Genomic DNA, 13,955 nt, shown 5'->3' with positions numbered 1-13,955 from the left:
AAAGTTTGTTTTCTCTCTGCCCCCACGTTAGAGCCTGTAATTAACCCGTTATGTAGAACGATGCCAAACAAAAGCCTAATTGAGGCTCGTTTCCCGACTTGCGGCAGGTTTGGAGAGGGTGAAAGCGACGTGAGAGCCCGGGAGCCGCGGGGCTCACCCGGCCTCCAGCCGGGCCTCCGAGCTGCTCCCGGTCAGGGGTCCGAAGGGGCACGCGCCACAAGACACACGATTAGGGTATGTTAGCTCTCGTATTTATTAAGAATTGTCAGATATTTAAAACGCCATGACACTCGCGCATACAAACGCATCCATTTTCTAAAGAGTCCAAGTATCATCCTGGGGTGGAGGACGGAAGGGGGACAGGGTGGAGCCCCAAATCCCAGCTCGACACCCGCAATCGAAGAAGCACCAAGAAGCCTGATTTCGGGCAGGGCCCTTTATCTATCCCTGGGTTCTGGCTCCCACACGGGAACCCCCGCTAAATGCCCGGGGCCGGGGAGGCGGGGAGCGTGGGAGCGCTCGTGCCCGTGGCTCCGAGCGCCGCGAGGGCCTGCACAGCACGCGCCGCGGCCCCAGCCCGCAGAAGGCGGTTCCCCGACGGAGCCTCGGCCGCGGTTCTCGGCAGAGGCTAGACAGCCTTCGGAGGGTTGGGGAGTTGGGAGTTGGGGGAGAAAGGGGAAAGGGGAAAGGGGAGGGGAGGAGGAAACAAGTTGGGGGTGGGGAAGAGAGACCAGAAAAGACGTAAGCTGACTGCTCTGGGAATTGCTGAGAAAACTCTCTCGGCCTGCTCTTCCTGCGCAAAGAAAGCAGCATTTCTCAATCGGCTGACAGCCGCCACCGGTAAATAATGGTCATACCTCACTGACCAGGCAGAAAGGCTCTCTTTTAGCAAGAGCTTATACTTGAAATATGGGTCATTTCAACAATCCTAAGCAGGAGACTTTGGTATAAAGCACTTACTCCAAGAAAATAAAATAGAGACTCAGAATCAAAACGCATTTCAAGCAGGACCTTCTTCCTATTTGGGGTGGGGTGGGGTGGAGTGGGATGGAGTGGGTCGGGCAAGAAAGGGGAGGAGAGGTGGGGGGTAGAACGGAGGACAGCATCTCATTTTCAAAAAAGCAGTTAGTAACATTATCACAGCTGAGAACTAAAGGCTTCCAACCAGTTTTGATTCAACTATTAAAATGCAAAGTGGCAAGTTCGACCTTAACTATTTGCAATAAAACATCACACCTATTGTATGTCAGTCTACCCCGTTCACATGCAGTCCTTAATTGCAGACATTTTAATGGCTTACTTGTAAACATATAAAAGAGGGACCCTGGATCATTGCATTTATTTATTTATCTATGCCAAACGTTTATTAGTGAAATAGTCCTGAAGATATAATTCTACATATGGCGCTTTGATTTCACATAATATTTAAGAAAAAAGACAAAACACATAGAATTAGACATATAATTCAAAGACCACGGTATAACCTTTATCTTTTTTTTTTACTTCAGCAAACAAAAAATGTCAAATGACATGAAAAGTGGCAAGTCTTTCGACAATAAATAATAAATTACTTTATAATTTTTGCAATGCAAGAGCAAACAAAAAAAAAGTTTCCTTTTTTTTTTCCTCTTTATTTCCAGAGAGAGAGAAAACAGTCATTTTAACCAATAACTATACACATCTTTGGGGGAAAAGTTCTTGGACAGACACAAGTCAAACACAATCCCGAGACGCTTGTGGCAAAATAGAGGTAACCTTGTTGCAATGCTTTATAAGTTGGTTTTTAAATTTGAATTCAAAAACCTTTAAAGTCGCTTCTGACTTCTTGATAGAGGATGGATCTCAAAAAAAAAAAAAAAAGCAAAGAAGAAGAAGAAGAAGTAGAAGAAGAAGAAGAAGAAGGTTGGAGGGGCAAAAGTAAAAAAGAAACCAGCTACAGGACATGCTAAGAGACCCAGGATTTCAATTAACCCCTTGTTAAAGTCAACGAAAAACATCGCAAACCAACGCAGCTCCACCTTCCTGAAAGGACTTTCAGCCAAGGAGGCCAGTTTTCTCTTCCTGCTCACTTGCCGGAGCTCCTGTTTGGCAAGGCAATGACCAATATAGAAACAGCACCATTCAGAATAGGATGGACTAGAAAATCTCTATTTCTGCTTTTCTCTAGCTGTGCAGTGAAATGAAAATGCTTTTTTTGAGATCCTTGAATATAAATCCTCTACGTTTTAAAAACGTCTTTTTTTTTTTTTTTCAGTACTCCTAAGGTCATTGGATAGCGTATGTTGGGTTTGGGTTTTGTTTGTTGTTTAATTCTAGTAAAATCCCATGATTGTCTTCACAGTGTTGCTACCATATCACCTTGTCATTAAAACAGACTTCGTGCATTTCATGGAGCATTCATTTCTCGATTCAGTTTTCATTGACTGGGTCGTTAAATACTTTTGTTTCGGAGTTCAACATTATATTTTCCCACTTTCTCCAGGGAAAAAAAATACATCTGAATGAATGTTCCTCATGCCTCAATAGGACTGGCTACCATGCTGTTAGGTGTATCTGGGAGCTGAGAGGACATCGACGCCACTTCACTGCCAGTGGAATTAGAGCCCGGTCCTCCTTCTGAAAAATTCACCTGCACAGAAGGTTGAGAAATGAATAAAGGAGGCTGCGACTGTATTCCTAAAAGGATTATAAGCTTGTCCTATGTGTCTATGCATGGACAAGTGTTTGTATGTATAGATGGATACGTAGATAAAGATATCCACAGAGATCACTGAGTTTCAACAGGCTTAAAGAAAGCCCTCAAAGAAAAGAACTTGAGAAGAAAACCTCTCGCTTTCCCATCTTTCAAGAGATCTCTGTTTTAACTGAAACTGAATTCCCAACATTATGTTGCATTAAATTATTTAAGAACAAATGTGTTTCCCACTGTAAAATGGCATCGCAACTCTACCATGCATGCTCGAAATAAAATTATCCTGCTGGCTACATGTTGCCCTGGGAGCAGGCGACTTCGCAGTCTCTAGGCATCAAAGCCTCTCTTCTTGAGTTGGAAAATCCATAACACACGCTCAGATCGCTCAGATCGTGTGACAGGAGATTCAGAGGAGGCTCCACAGAACAATGATTAACTCCTCAGAGGGTTCACAGCGTGGGCTTTCTTCCTTGTTGCTGGTCCTGATGCCTTCTGGCCTTTCTCTCTTTCTCTTTCTCTCTCTCTCTTTAAATCAGGCTCTTCCTTCCAAGAGGAGCCCCATATATTATAACGTCATCGCATTATAAATATCTGCCTCCTTCTTTTAAACCGAAAGTATTGTGTTGCTGTTGGAAACCTCCTTCTCCACTCTGTCCCCAACCCTCCGCCCTCCTGTCTTGGCTTCCCTCCCACTGCTCTCATCTAACACTAAAGTTTTAGAAGGTACAAACACTTCGCTGCCCTGAACCCTCCTCTTACCTGCCTTCTATGACCCGGGTTTTGCTTAAATAACACATAAGATTAACCTCACTTTAAAATAAGTTCTTTTTCCTAATTCCAGAGTCTACCTTCCTTTCCATCCTATTAAACATTCCCATGGTGAGGTTAAGGGGCTTCTCCAATTTATCTAGCTTCTAGCCTGGCCCACTTACAAATGTAAAGCTGGGCCAAGTCCTTGTAACCACTGCCTCTGGTCTCTTACCTAACTGTTGCCACAGAGAAAGAAAATGCTCTCCAGGAAAATGCGAGGGTGAAAAGCTAACCTCAACTCAAGTTTTATTTTCAAAGAAAGGAACAAAGTTTTTAGAATAGATCTTGTTTTACAGAACAAGATTCTATAGGGCTGTTAACTCTTAAATAAAAATAAAATTATGTGTATATATGCCATATCACAAAGTACACATATTTAATAATTACTTGTCTTGCTCCTCAAGCCTTTTGTAGGCATAAGGTAAGTTAATTTTCCCTTCCTTGGATGTGTAAAACATATTAATGCTAAAACAGGTTTTCATGTGCCGTCTCTCTGATTGGTAGAACTCTTGCTTCTTTTGCTGTACATCCCCCAGAGTATGTGATTATGTATAACGTCTGAACTCATACACTTAAAATGTTAAAGCAGTCCTACATTTTAGATTAAGATAGTCCTAGAAAGGAATAATAGTAACAAAGTATCAATCATACCCTTAAATAACTGAACTCTTTACTGATATATTTGAAAATTATACCCAGCCAAGTGCCTGCTGCCCATTGATAATAATGTTGATTGTGTCTTACATCAGTTATTATTACAAACAGCTAGATTTAGGTCTTTAAATATGCCATTCTCTAGGAGCTGAGGAGAGAATAAATTTACTATTTGCTGATCAAAATGTCAAGGTGATCTCTAAAGTCCCTTCCAGCTCTAAAAGTCTGAGATGTAGGATTGTGCAACCCTGCATGCCTTCCCACACATGTCTAGTTAGTCTGATGCCTTGAAGTTACACCTCAAAGAAGGCCCGGCTAATAGGAAATTCAACCTATATGGTCAAGTTATGAACTCACAGAAAAGACTCACAAGAGGTTTGTTTTCCTTGAGTGCGTGCCTCCTCTCCACCAAGCCTCCTTCCTCTCTTCCCGACCCTGGGGCCAGGGAGGCACCCTCCCCACTGAATCCTTCCTCCTGTGACAGTTAAACCAGAATCTTCTTTTTGTCGGGGATTCAGCCTCCTGACTCCAAGAGCTGAGACTTACCAGTTGCTGAAAAGCAGGCTGATCTATGTCACTCTGCAAGGCGAAGTCACTCAGTACTTTCCAAGGCGGCTGGTAACTTTGCACCTCCACTGGGTTTGCCTGTAAGCCACCATCGTGTCTCTCTGGACTGGCAGCCACCATGGGAGTTCCTGTCATCCCCTGGATATTCTGTGAATAGGCCCCCCCCAATCCCAACATGTTAATGACCAAACTCCCTCCCTCCATTGTCTGCACAGGCTAAGCAAATAAACCCTGGCATTATCTTATCTATATAGTGACTATTATTGACTCAGTTAATCTGCTGCATGTATGGATATTAGCCAGAGTCCTGTTTTGTTTTATTGTATTTTGTTTTTCTGCTTCTGTGGGCGGGACTAGTGGGTCTGCTTGGATCTTATTAAACTGAGTTCTATTCTGATTTTCTCCTCTCCTTTCCTTTTACATTCACAGCATATCCCAATTCCCCACATCTGCCTTCACAGGCCATAGCATCACAGAAGCAGAAAGCTGAGGCAAAAGAGGCCTCCCGGCAGCCTCCAGACATGGTGGTTTTCTGGGCAGTTTCAGTTAGTTAGATTTTCAGTTACATTTTCTACAGGCAGTTCTCTTCACAGCGCCAGCCCCCACCCCCAAGGGTTTAGGTCTGGCGGCTATTGTGCTATGACGCACTCACCAACCTGAAAAGTGCCCCAGACCAGGCTTGGCTGGCCTGCCAAGTTTAATGACAGCAGGGGTTTTATGGCATTTAAAAATAGGGCTGAAGCGGTAAAAAGAAAAAAAAAAAAGTTCTTTAGTTTAACTCAATCAGGAAGCCTGTGGAGTGGGTGCTGGCATGGGCCTGGGATGACAGTAGATAATAATATCTCTGGAAGCCCGGGCTAGACCTAGAGCAGAGGGTGTCCTGTTTTCACAGGTCACCTTGGGGGACCTCACTGACCTGAGGGCGCTGGGGGCACACCCAGAGGGTTGCCTGGGTGACCTACCCATCAAACCTCTGAATTAGATAGGGAACCAAGGAATTGTCCCTCTCTCCGGTGCCTGGGGAACTGACAACCTGAAAGCTGGTAAAATGGAGCCAGGCCTTGCTGCCGCCTGCCCATGAAGGGGTGACCACATCCTTCTGGTTCCAGCCTAGGGGTATGGTTGAAGGGCACCCCACTGGGCAGGTGGCCGGTGCGGCTATTTCTCCCCTGGGCACAGGTGGAGGTAAGGGGTTGCTGGCTCCTGCCCTGGAGCAGGATGGAACCCACGTGCAGGCCAACCTGGGTAGCCGCCAAGCACCTCACACTCTTGCTCTGCTCCCGCACCCCCCCCCCCACAAGTACCCTACCCGGCTCCAGGGCCACTCACAGTTTTGTCATTGGGCTGCTGCTGCTGGAGCTGCTTCATCATGATGCTCCGCTTCTTGTCCTTGCACCGCTTGTTTTGAAACCATACCCGGATCACGCGGGGACTGAGGCCTGTCATCTCCACCAGTTGCTCCTTCATGAGCGCGTCTGGCCGGGGGTTGGCGGCATAGCAGGTCCGCAAGGTGTGCAGCTGCTTCTCGTTCAGCACAGTCCGAACGCGGGTGGTCTTCTCGGGCTGCTTGTGGACATGGGGCCGCAGGGCCGGCTGCCGGGCAGAGATGGGCTCGGCTGTGAGGCAAGGGGCACTGAGGTGAGTGCAGGCCAGGCCGGGCTGCTCACCCTCCCGTGCAGTGCTGCAGGGACAATGGCTTGCTTTGCAGCCTCCACAGACAAAGCAGGGGAGGCAGAGGTAGGGACCACGGAAGCAAAAGGGAGAATGAAATCTGACTTTCTAGTCAGAGAGGTCAATGCTGACTAGTTTAGGCCCAGAACACAGCCTCTACCCTTGCTATGGTCAACATAGCCTCAGAAAAGGGGTGGCCGTCTCAGGGGTAGCATCTTTCAGCATTGTTTCTCTTTCCTCCAGGCCTTTCTTCATACCCAGACTGGGCCCAGGTTACTGGAGAACCCCCACTTCTAGACTCTTGGGCAAAGGCCACAGGAGGTGCTAGGAAAGGAAACACAGTATACCCCAGCATCAGCCAGAGACACTACACCAGCCAAGAGGTCTCTAATGCAAAAGCCGAAGAGAATTCTGCCAGAAAGCCTTGAACTTCAGTCCAGCGGGGACAATCGTGTCAAGGGGCTAAAGAAATTCAGTATTTCGACCATAACTCCAGTCCTTGATCTTTCCTCCTACTAAATCTACCTGGCCGTTCCTGAGATGGGCTGACTCCATGCAAAGGAAAACCGAAACTGTAGAGCTGCAGATAAATGACAGCTGGGAAGTGTTCTGTCTCCTGACTTCCTCCCAGTATTTCTGCCTCTCCTCTGTCTCCCCACAAGCACAGCACAGGTTGCACAGGACAGAAACCCCCACTCTGGCTTTGCCCATGTGCAAGCTAGTCACATATCCCCCTAGAAGAGAAGTCTTAGAGCCTCTGAAAAAGCAGAGTGGGAAGACCCGGGTTTCCTCAACGTCAGTGTTTAGTGAGAATTGATACTTTAAAAATGAGCCAGGTAGATCTACTCATGAGGGGAAGAAAGGTTGGGAAACGTCATCTGCCTTCTTAGGGAAGGCCTCGTCCTGGCCAACCTTGCTTTACTTCAACTCTCCTTCTTGGGGAAGGGCTCTCTGAAATGTATGGCACAAATCCTGCACCTTCCAGGACCCCTAGGGTCAGGTCAAAACCTACTGGGTCAATTTAGTGTTACAGCGACAAGCCTGAAGATGAAATCCTCACCAAATCACATAGAATGAATGGTTTAAAGACGCAGGCTCCTTTTAAAAGTCAATTACTCCGGGTTAGCTTGTTGACAGTTTTAAATCACAGCTCTGTGCAATGGCCTGCAGTTATTGGACTGTACCTTTTCACGTCCATTCTTTCACAAAAGTACACACATTTTAAAAACGTTTTAGCGTGTGGGCCAGTTGCAAGGAAAAGGGATTTGAGGGGCTAAATGGCTTAAGGCTACCTGAGCTTCCTTCATTGGGTTAAAGGAAGAAGCTCCAGGGCCCAGAGCTCCACCCCTTTAATTAGGCAGCGGCAGGAAGAATACGTGGCGGAGAGCTGAAGCCCATTTTCAGTAAGCCGCGGTTTGGAGGCCAAGGTGAACTGGAAGTACTGTTTGGACGTGTGTGTACATGTAAGCGCAAGTGGTGTACATTTATGTGTACCCATATATAGACACACAGCCGCGTAGGTGTGCTGGACGGGGCGGGGGGGCGCGGGGCGGGGAGCCAGGGGACACAGTGAAAGCACTGAACCTTGCGCAAAAGAGCAAAGCGCTGTGCAAACTGCTCCCAGAACACTTCCTTAAACTGCCTGCCGCTGCGCAGCGACTGCCCTGTGGCTGCCAGGGTCGCTGAGGTCGGTAGCCGCCGCGCTGGCTGGGGGCGGCGCTGGCCTAGCCCAGAACCAGCCTCCCCTCGCCGGCCTCCCTCCGGGCAAGAAGTACCTGCCATTTGCAGCGGCCGCGCCGGGTGCAGAGGGCTGAGCGGATCACCGGCGCCCAGGCTGGCCCTCTCCACCACGTCGTGGTCTGCACGGCAGAAGAGCCCGTCCTCCCGAAGCGCGAACTCATCCCCAGGGATGAGCTGACGGCTGCAAGCCACGCAGCGGAAACACTCGATGTGGTACACCTTGGAGCGGGCGCGCATCACGAAGTCGTTCTTGCTGAAGCCGATGCTGCACTTGGCGCATTTGATCCCGTACAACCTGCGCGGGGGGCCGGCGGAGGCGAGGAGAAAAACACAGAGAGAGGGATCACTTCAAGCCGGCATGGCCCGGGCCCAAGACTGCAGATGACCCCAGCCACAACGCCCTGCGTCACGGAAGTCAGCATCCGCCGACTAGCTGAGAATGGGAGGATAGAAATGGTTTTCTCTCTTCTTCTCCCTTTCTTTTACCCCCCTTTCCTTTCCTATGAACCTCCATGTCTCTGTCCGTCTGTACCTATTAGCTCAGAACAGCCGCAAAATAAAAATGTTTGATGTGTTTGAAACCTGGGCCTCTGTTCCAGCCATCAGTCCCAGGGTAACCCTTATAGCTCTTGGCAGAAGAGAGTCCGGGTGACTCTAGTAGCCACTGGCCCTACACTTTCGCCTTCCTATCCCCCAATTTCTGCTGCTAGAAATGTCTCCAAAACTGCTACAAAAAGTCCTTCCAAGATAATAAGAGGCTAGGGGATGAGATTATCAACGCACTCGGTCTGTAAATATGCACAAATGCACAAGCAGAGTAGCAAAATGAAACCTCTGAGGGTTTCCAGATCCCCTTCTGCACAATAACCACGTTGCAGTTTTTCCCTAAGGATTTTTCCTCCCGCAACAATGTTAACACAAAGTTTTCCTCTCCATTCTTTCTTTTATTATCTTTGAAATTTGCTCCTGCTCCCTCAATCTTTCTCAAGTTGTTGAAGCATCTACTTCTATTTCAGTTTGCTTGAGAACCATGACCAGCGAGAAAAATGAAAAGACCCACTTCTAAGGTCTTCCTCGCTGATCTTACCCTACAAGGGACAATCCTTGTAGGTTCCACCTAGGGGGCACTGCCCTGGCCCCCTCTCCAGCTCAGTAAAAACAGAAGTGGGAACATTTCTACAAACAGAATGGACCAGAGGAAAAGATCCATACAAAGTAGGGGAGGGCACCTCACTCCCCCCTCCAGGAGACAAACCTAAATAGTCCCCCTGTTCTGCTTTTAAAAGGACAGGAGTTCAAAGGGACACACACACACACACACACACACACACACACACACACACTCACATAACTGAGAGAGAGAGAGAGAGAGAGAGAGAGAGAGAGAGAGAGAGAGGAGGGAGAGGGGGAGAGAGAAGGGGAAAAGGTAAAAGCGATTGGCTCCTTTTATAAATGTGTATGCAGAATTAGATACAGGAAGGTCTGTTAGCAGTTGAGCAAAACCCTATCTCCATAGGAGGAAAGATAGTCCTAGAGGTGCAAAGTGAGCTCTCCCTCTCCAGAATCTTAAGCTCACACACTAGTCAAGTAAACAATGAAAACGGCTCATTTGTCAGAGGTTAGAAGGTAGATTCAAAAGTTTTTCCTCCCTCCGCCTACTCTATGTGAGATCTTCCATTTCATAGGATGAGGACTTTACCTTGCCTGTGACCAAACAATTTGGAAAATCCCTCCCCCTTCCTCTAGTTCCCCACATCCCCTATTTCCTCCCACTTTCTCCCTGCAAAGTATTAATAACCCCCCCAACTGCTCAGTTTTACCTATCAAGATTATACTATTTCATGATTTTGCAATAAGAAAAAGCGTTGCACACTAAGTGGACAGGGAAAAAATTGTGACTGCATACTTAAATCTTGACTAAACTTTAATATAAGTTCTCGGCTCCAGAAATTCTATAACTTACAAAAGCTAATTACTTGTTAATAGACACTGGAGAGTTTTTTAAAAATATATATACATAATACTTTGATATTATTTAACATAATAGTGAAGATGTTATCTCTTCCGTTTGTTATTAAAACAATAAAATTTTCTTTAGGAATTCTACTTACTTCCTAAGGCAGAAAATGAAATTTCTGACATATATATACACAGGTTAGAGAAAATTTGAGATTTGTGAACATGAAGTTAAGGCACAAAATAAACTGAAAGAGAGAGAGAAAAAAAAGGAAAACTCAGAAAGTTCCCAATGTGGTGTTAGTCTTGTCACTATGGGCAATTCGCTCATTTTATCAGTTACCAGATTTTAATGTGAGAAAGGAAGCTGTTCAATTATCTAAATATACCAATTGTTCGTAGACAGATGATGAGCAATTTGATCTGCTCTGTCTAATTCATCAGCTCAGATAAGATAAGAAAGAAAAGATAGTCAGATGTCACCAAAGGGTTAATATTTAAAAAGATTAAATATCCGGTCTTTTTGCAGGGAATATTTGGGTTGGTTTTGAAATTTTCCAAGAAGGGACTCTTGCCCTAAGCGGAAAAGGGGCAATATTTCTATCTGCACTTTCAAAGTGCACTTCTAAACATCCTTAGTTCAAACTTTTATTTTGCGTATTGCATTGACATTTCCACAGAATTTGTAAGTTACTAAAATACTGAACTATAAAAAATAAACGAATAGGGAAAAACACCACATGATACAATAAAAACCAACCTTTTAAAAAAGAGAATTTAGAAACCCGAAGTTATCCATCTTTAAATTTCTGTTTGTTTGTTTGTTTTGGAAGGGGGAGGGTGAAAGAAGAACACAATTTGACCATCACAAATTCCAAGAGCCATTAAACCAGCTTCACTACCGCAACTTATAAAAACCAATACTGAGTTGTGGGGTCCCCCCCCCCAAACAGTGAAAGAAACAGAATAGTGCAATTTATGTAACACATTTAAAGGGTAACTTTTCCACACTGGCTCCCACTAAGGCAAACTTCGCAAAAAGACAAAACCACGTCCAATAATAAAAAAGGAGTAGAGAGAGACAGGGAAATCTCACAAAATTAAGGAAGCAATATAAATGGCGTACCTGATATAATCCCTTTTACAGTAGGTTTTCCCATCTCTAACAAAGCAGGTACAGCTCTCGTCCAAATACTGATTACACTCTGCACATTTCAAACATGCTGCATGCCATTCCAAATCCGGAGAAACCCTCAGAATATACTGATCGTGAATTTGATTGCCGCAACCAACACATAGGGAAATCAGACGTTTTTCTGAAATGAAAATAAATACATGATTGACTAACCGTTTACTTCCTACAGAGATAAACACACTTTTAGTGTCGTTCTCTTATAGGGCGTACTCTGGGAGTTTTTCCCCCCCCCTTTCTTTCTTCTTCTTCTTCTTCTCCTTTTTTTTTCTTTTCAAGAGTATTGCACTTTGGGATGGTAATTGAAGTGTGCCATCAAAACCTTGACTCATTTTAAAAAAGGAGGTGGAATATATGTAAAATGCAGATTTGAATAGTCTACATTTGTAAGCCTAGCACGCAATCAAACCCGTTCATTTTGTATTTCTTTTTCCTCCCTCCTCCCTCTCTGCCATAATCATCGGGAAAGATTATGGATAAGTCAAGTCAAAGAAAAGGTTTTGACTAGCAGCGTTAAGTGAACGCTTATATTTTTCATGAAGCACGCTCTTAAATAGCACATAGGACTGGATATTGTTAGCAAGAGCAGGCATCAATACAGTTGTCACTCGTTCTCTTTTGCAAGTCTAATGCTAATTCACATCTCCGGGTATTGTATGCACAGGCAGACCTTTGCAACAGAATAACCTTCTCGGGGAGCTCAAGACTCCCGAGGAGGAAACCACCGCTTAGCACCAGAAGGCTAGGGTTTTGGAGGGCATACAGCCGAATTCAGACACAAGGTACGATCAGTCTCCCGAAGATCAGAACCGACAGCAAGCATGCAGGCGTGGCGGCAACAAGGAAAAAAAAAAAAAAAAAAAGCCACCTTTTCTCTCTCCAGGCAATGACTCCAACTCTGAAGAGCTCTTGGCACCCGTGCCTGAGAGAGACCCGCGCACAAGAACAGCACACCGAGCCCCACAAGGTAAAATAGCCTCTTACTTTTTGGTGGATCGCCCATGTCTCCCATATCTGTAAGAGGGAGTAATGTCCACAGTGAAATGGTGGTTGTACAGTTGGTGAACAGCCCTCAGAGAGGATGCTGGAGCTGTGGCTAAGTGGGAAATAGTGGCCCCTGGGGTTGCCAAGGCTGAGAGAGCCGCTGCCCGGCTGCGCCGCGCCCTCGCGGAGCTGGGAGTCCAGTTTAAGCCGGCGGAGTTGGCGGAGCAGAGGCGCTGCGGCGGCGGCGGACTCGACGCGGCTCGGGCACCTCTCTTCCTTATCTCTTACTCAAACTTCTCTGCTCCAACTCAGCTCCATCGCCATTGGTCTGACGCAGCGCGCGGGGACGTCAGGCGAGCGCCGCGCCCATTGGCTGCGGGGCGCGCGGCGCAGCTGTTCTGATTATCATATTTCAGCCTCGCCGCCGCCGTGCGCCACTGACCGCTCGGCGAGCCCGCGGGAGAGGATTAGGGCTCCCGAGGCAACTTGCTCCGGGCTCAGGCCGCTCTCTCCCCCGAAGCTCGGGCTGCCCGGCTGCTCTGGCTTCTGGCCTGCCTCTCCTTCTCCTGCTCCTCCTCCTGTCCCCCTCCCTCGCTCCTTCCCGGCCGTGCCGCCAGCGCCCTCGCCTCCTGTCGCGCTGCTCCTCCGCCCTGCGCTCCTGGGGTCCCCGCAATCCGGCTGGCCGTGCTGCGCGCGGGGCACTTTTCTGCCGCCGGTGGCGAGTGGCTGGTGGGTAGGTCTTCCTGATGACGAGGTCCTTCCAGAACTCTAGGAAAAGGGGCGTCTTGGAATAGGCCGTTTGGCTTGGTTTCGTCTGGCGCTGTGGCGCGCAGCTCCGGGCCCGGCTCGGCTTTGCTGCTGGGGAGGGTGAGCTCCCGGATCCGCTGCGCCTGGCGCGCTGGGAGCTGCCTAGTGGGAGAAGAACCGGGAATCGGATGACTAGACACACCGGAATTGTTTTCTACTGCTACCCCAAACCCCGTTAACCACCGACCTCAGATCTCCAAAAAGCTGGGGGGGAGGGGGGGGCGGAGGAAAAGAGCGCTTGTTGCCTTAGCGGAGAATCAGGTTGGGAGTACGCAGGTAAAACCAAGTTGACTCCGCGGACTCCTCTCTCTTCTTCCGACCCTTGAGGTCTATCTACTTTTGCAGTTTAACTCTAGCATTTGGAAGCGCACTAACCCGAAGTCAAAGAGTGAAATGATCTTCCAGTAGTTGGAAGTTTGTAAAGCGGTTATATATATCCTGTCCAGGTCCTCTCCCTGCTGGTCTCCTGCCCTTTGTTTTTAAGCAGACGTGTGCAGTTTTGTTGGTGGTGTTTCGGTAATTATAAGGACAGGTCTCCATGTCTTTAGAGATTAAAAAAAAAAATGTGTTAGTTTAAGGGCGTGAATAGGGAGGGATCGAATACTGGAGAGCGGTGAAATACCTATTTCACTTCACCAGGTTTGTTTATCTAATACTTTTCTCTCGGGGAAACAACCTGGAGAGAGAAGAATGTTGGCTCGCCGGTAACCTTTTTCAATAATTTCTGACATGTTCTCATCACCCTTTACAGTCTTCCAAAAGCAAAGTCACAGGAAAGGCCACGAAGAACACCCCCACACCCACAAGTCTCCCAAAGCTTCTAAATATCGATTCCTTATCTAATGTGACCGCCAGTTTTCTCTTAAAAGGTCCACAAACCCA

At 47.1% G+C, this 13,955-nt stretch overlaps 1 protein-coding gene across 1 annotated transcript; it reads right to left on the bottom strand.

The window, feature by feature from the left end:
* Positions 1-235: 235 nt before the first annotated feature.
* ISL1 (ISL LIM homeobox 1) lies at positions 236-12,560 on the bottom strand. Its single transcript, XM_040496801.1, has 6 exons — positions 12,267-12,560; positions 11,217-11,406; positions 8,170-8,429; positions 6,053-6,339; positions 4,703-4,870; positions 236-2,629 (listed from the first exon to the last, which is right to left on the bottom strand). The coding sequence occupies exons 1-6, from the start codon at positions 12,292-12,294 to the stop codon at positions 2,513-2,515; spliced, it is 1,050 nt and encodes a 349-aa protein (XP_040352735.1). The 5' UTR covers positions 12,295-12,560; the 3' UTR covers positions 236-2,512.
* Positions 12,561-13,955: the final 1,395 nt, after the last annotated feature.

This window comes from Herpailurus yagouaroundi, unplaced genomic scaffold (assembly GCF_014898765.1).
Source record: "Herpailurus yagouaroundi ecotype Mexico unplaced genomic scaffold, PumYag 29, whole genome shotgun sequence".
Lineage (NCBI taxonomy): Eukaryota > Metazoa > Chordata > Mammalia > Carnivora > Felidae > Herpailurus > Herpailurus yagouaroundi.
This window is presented reverse-complemented; position numbering and strand designations above follow the sequence as displayed.

Bases quoted from the DNA above. Each gene is read 5' to 3' on its own strand.
- ISL1 (XM_040496801.1), bottom strand. From the start codon at position 12,294: ATGGGAGACATGGGCGATCCACCAAAAA. The intron at 8,430-11,216 runs GTACGCCATTTA...CCCCCCGCGCAG, and splicing joins TGTAAAAGGGATTATATCAG to GTTGTACGGGATCAAATGCG. The intron at 4,871-6,052 runs GTGAGTGGCCCT...GCCTATTCACAG, and splicing joins AGCAGCCCAATGACAAAACT to AATATCCAGGGGATGACAGG.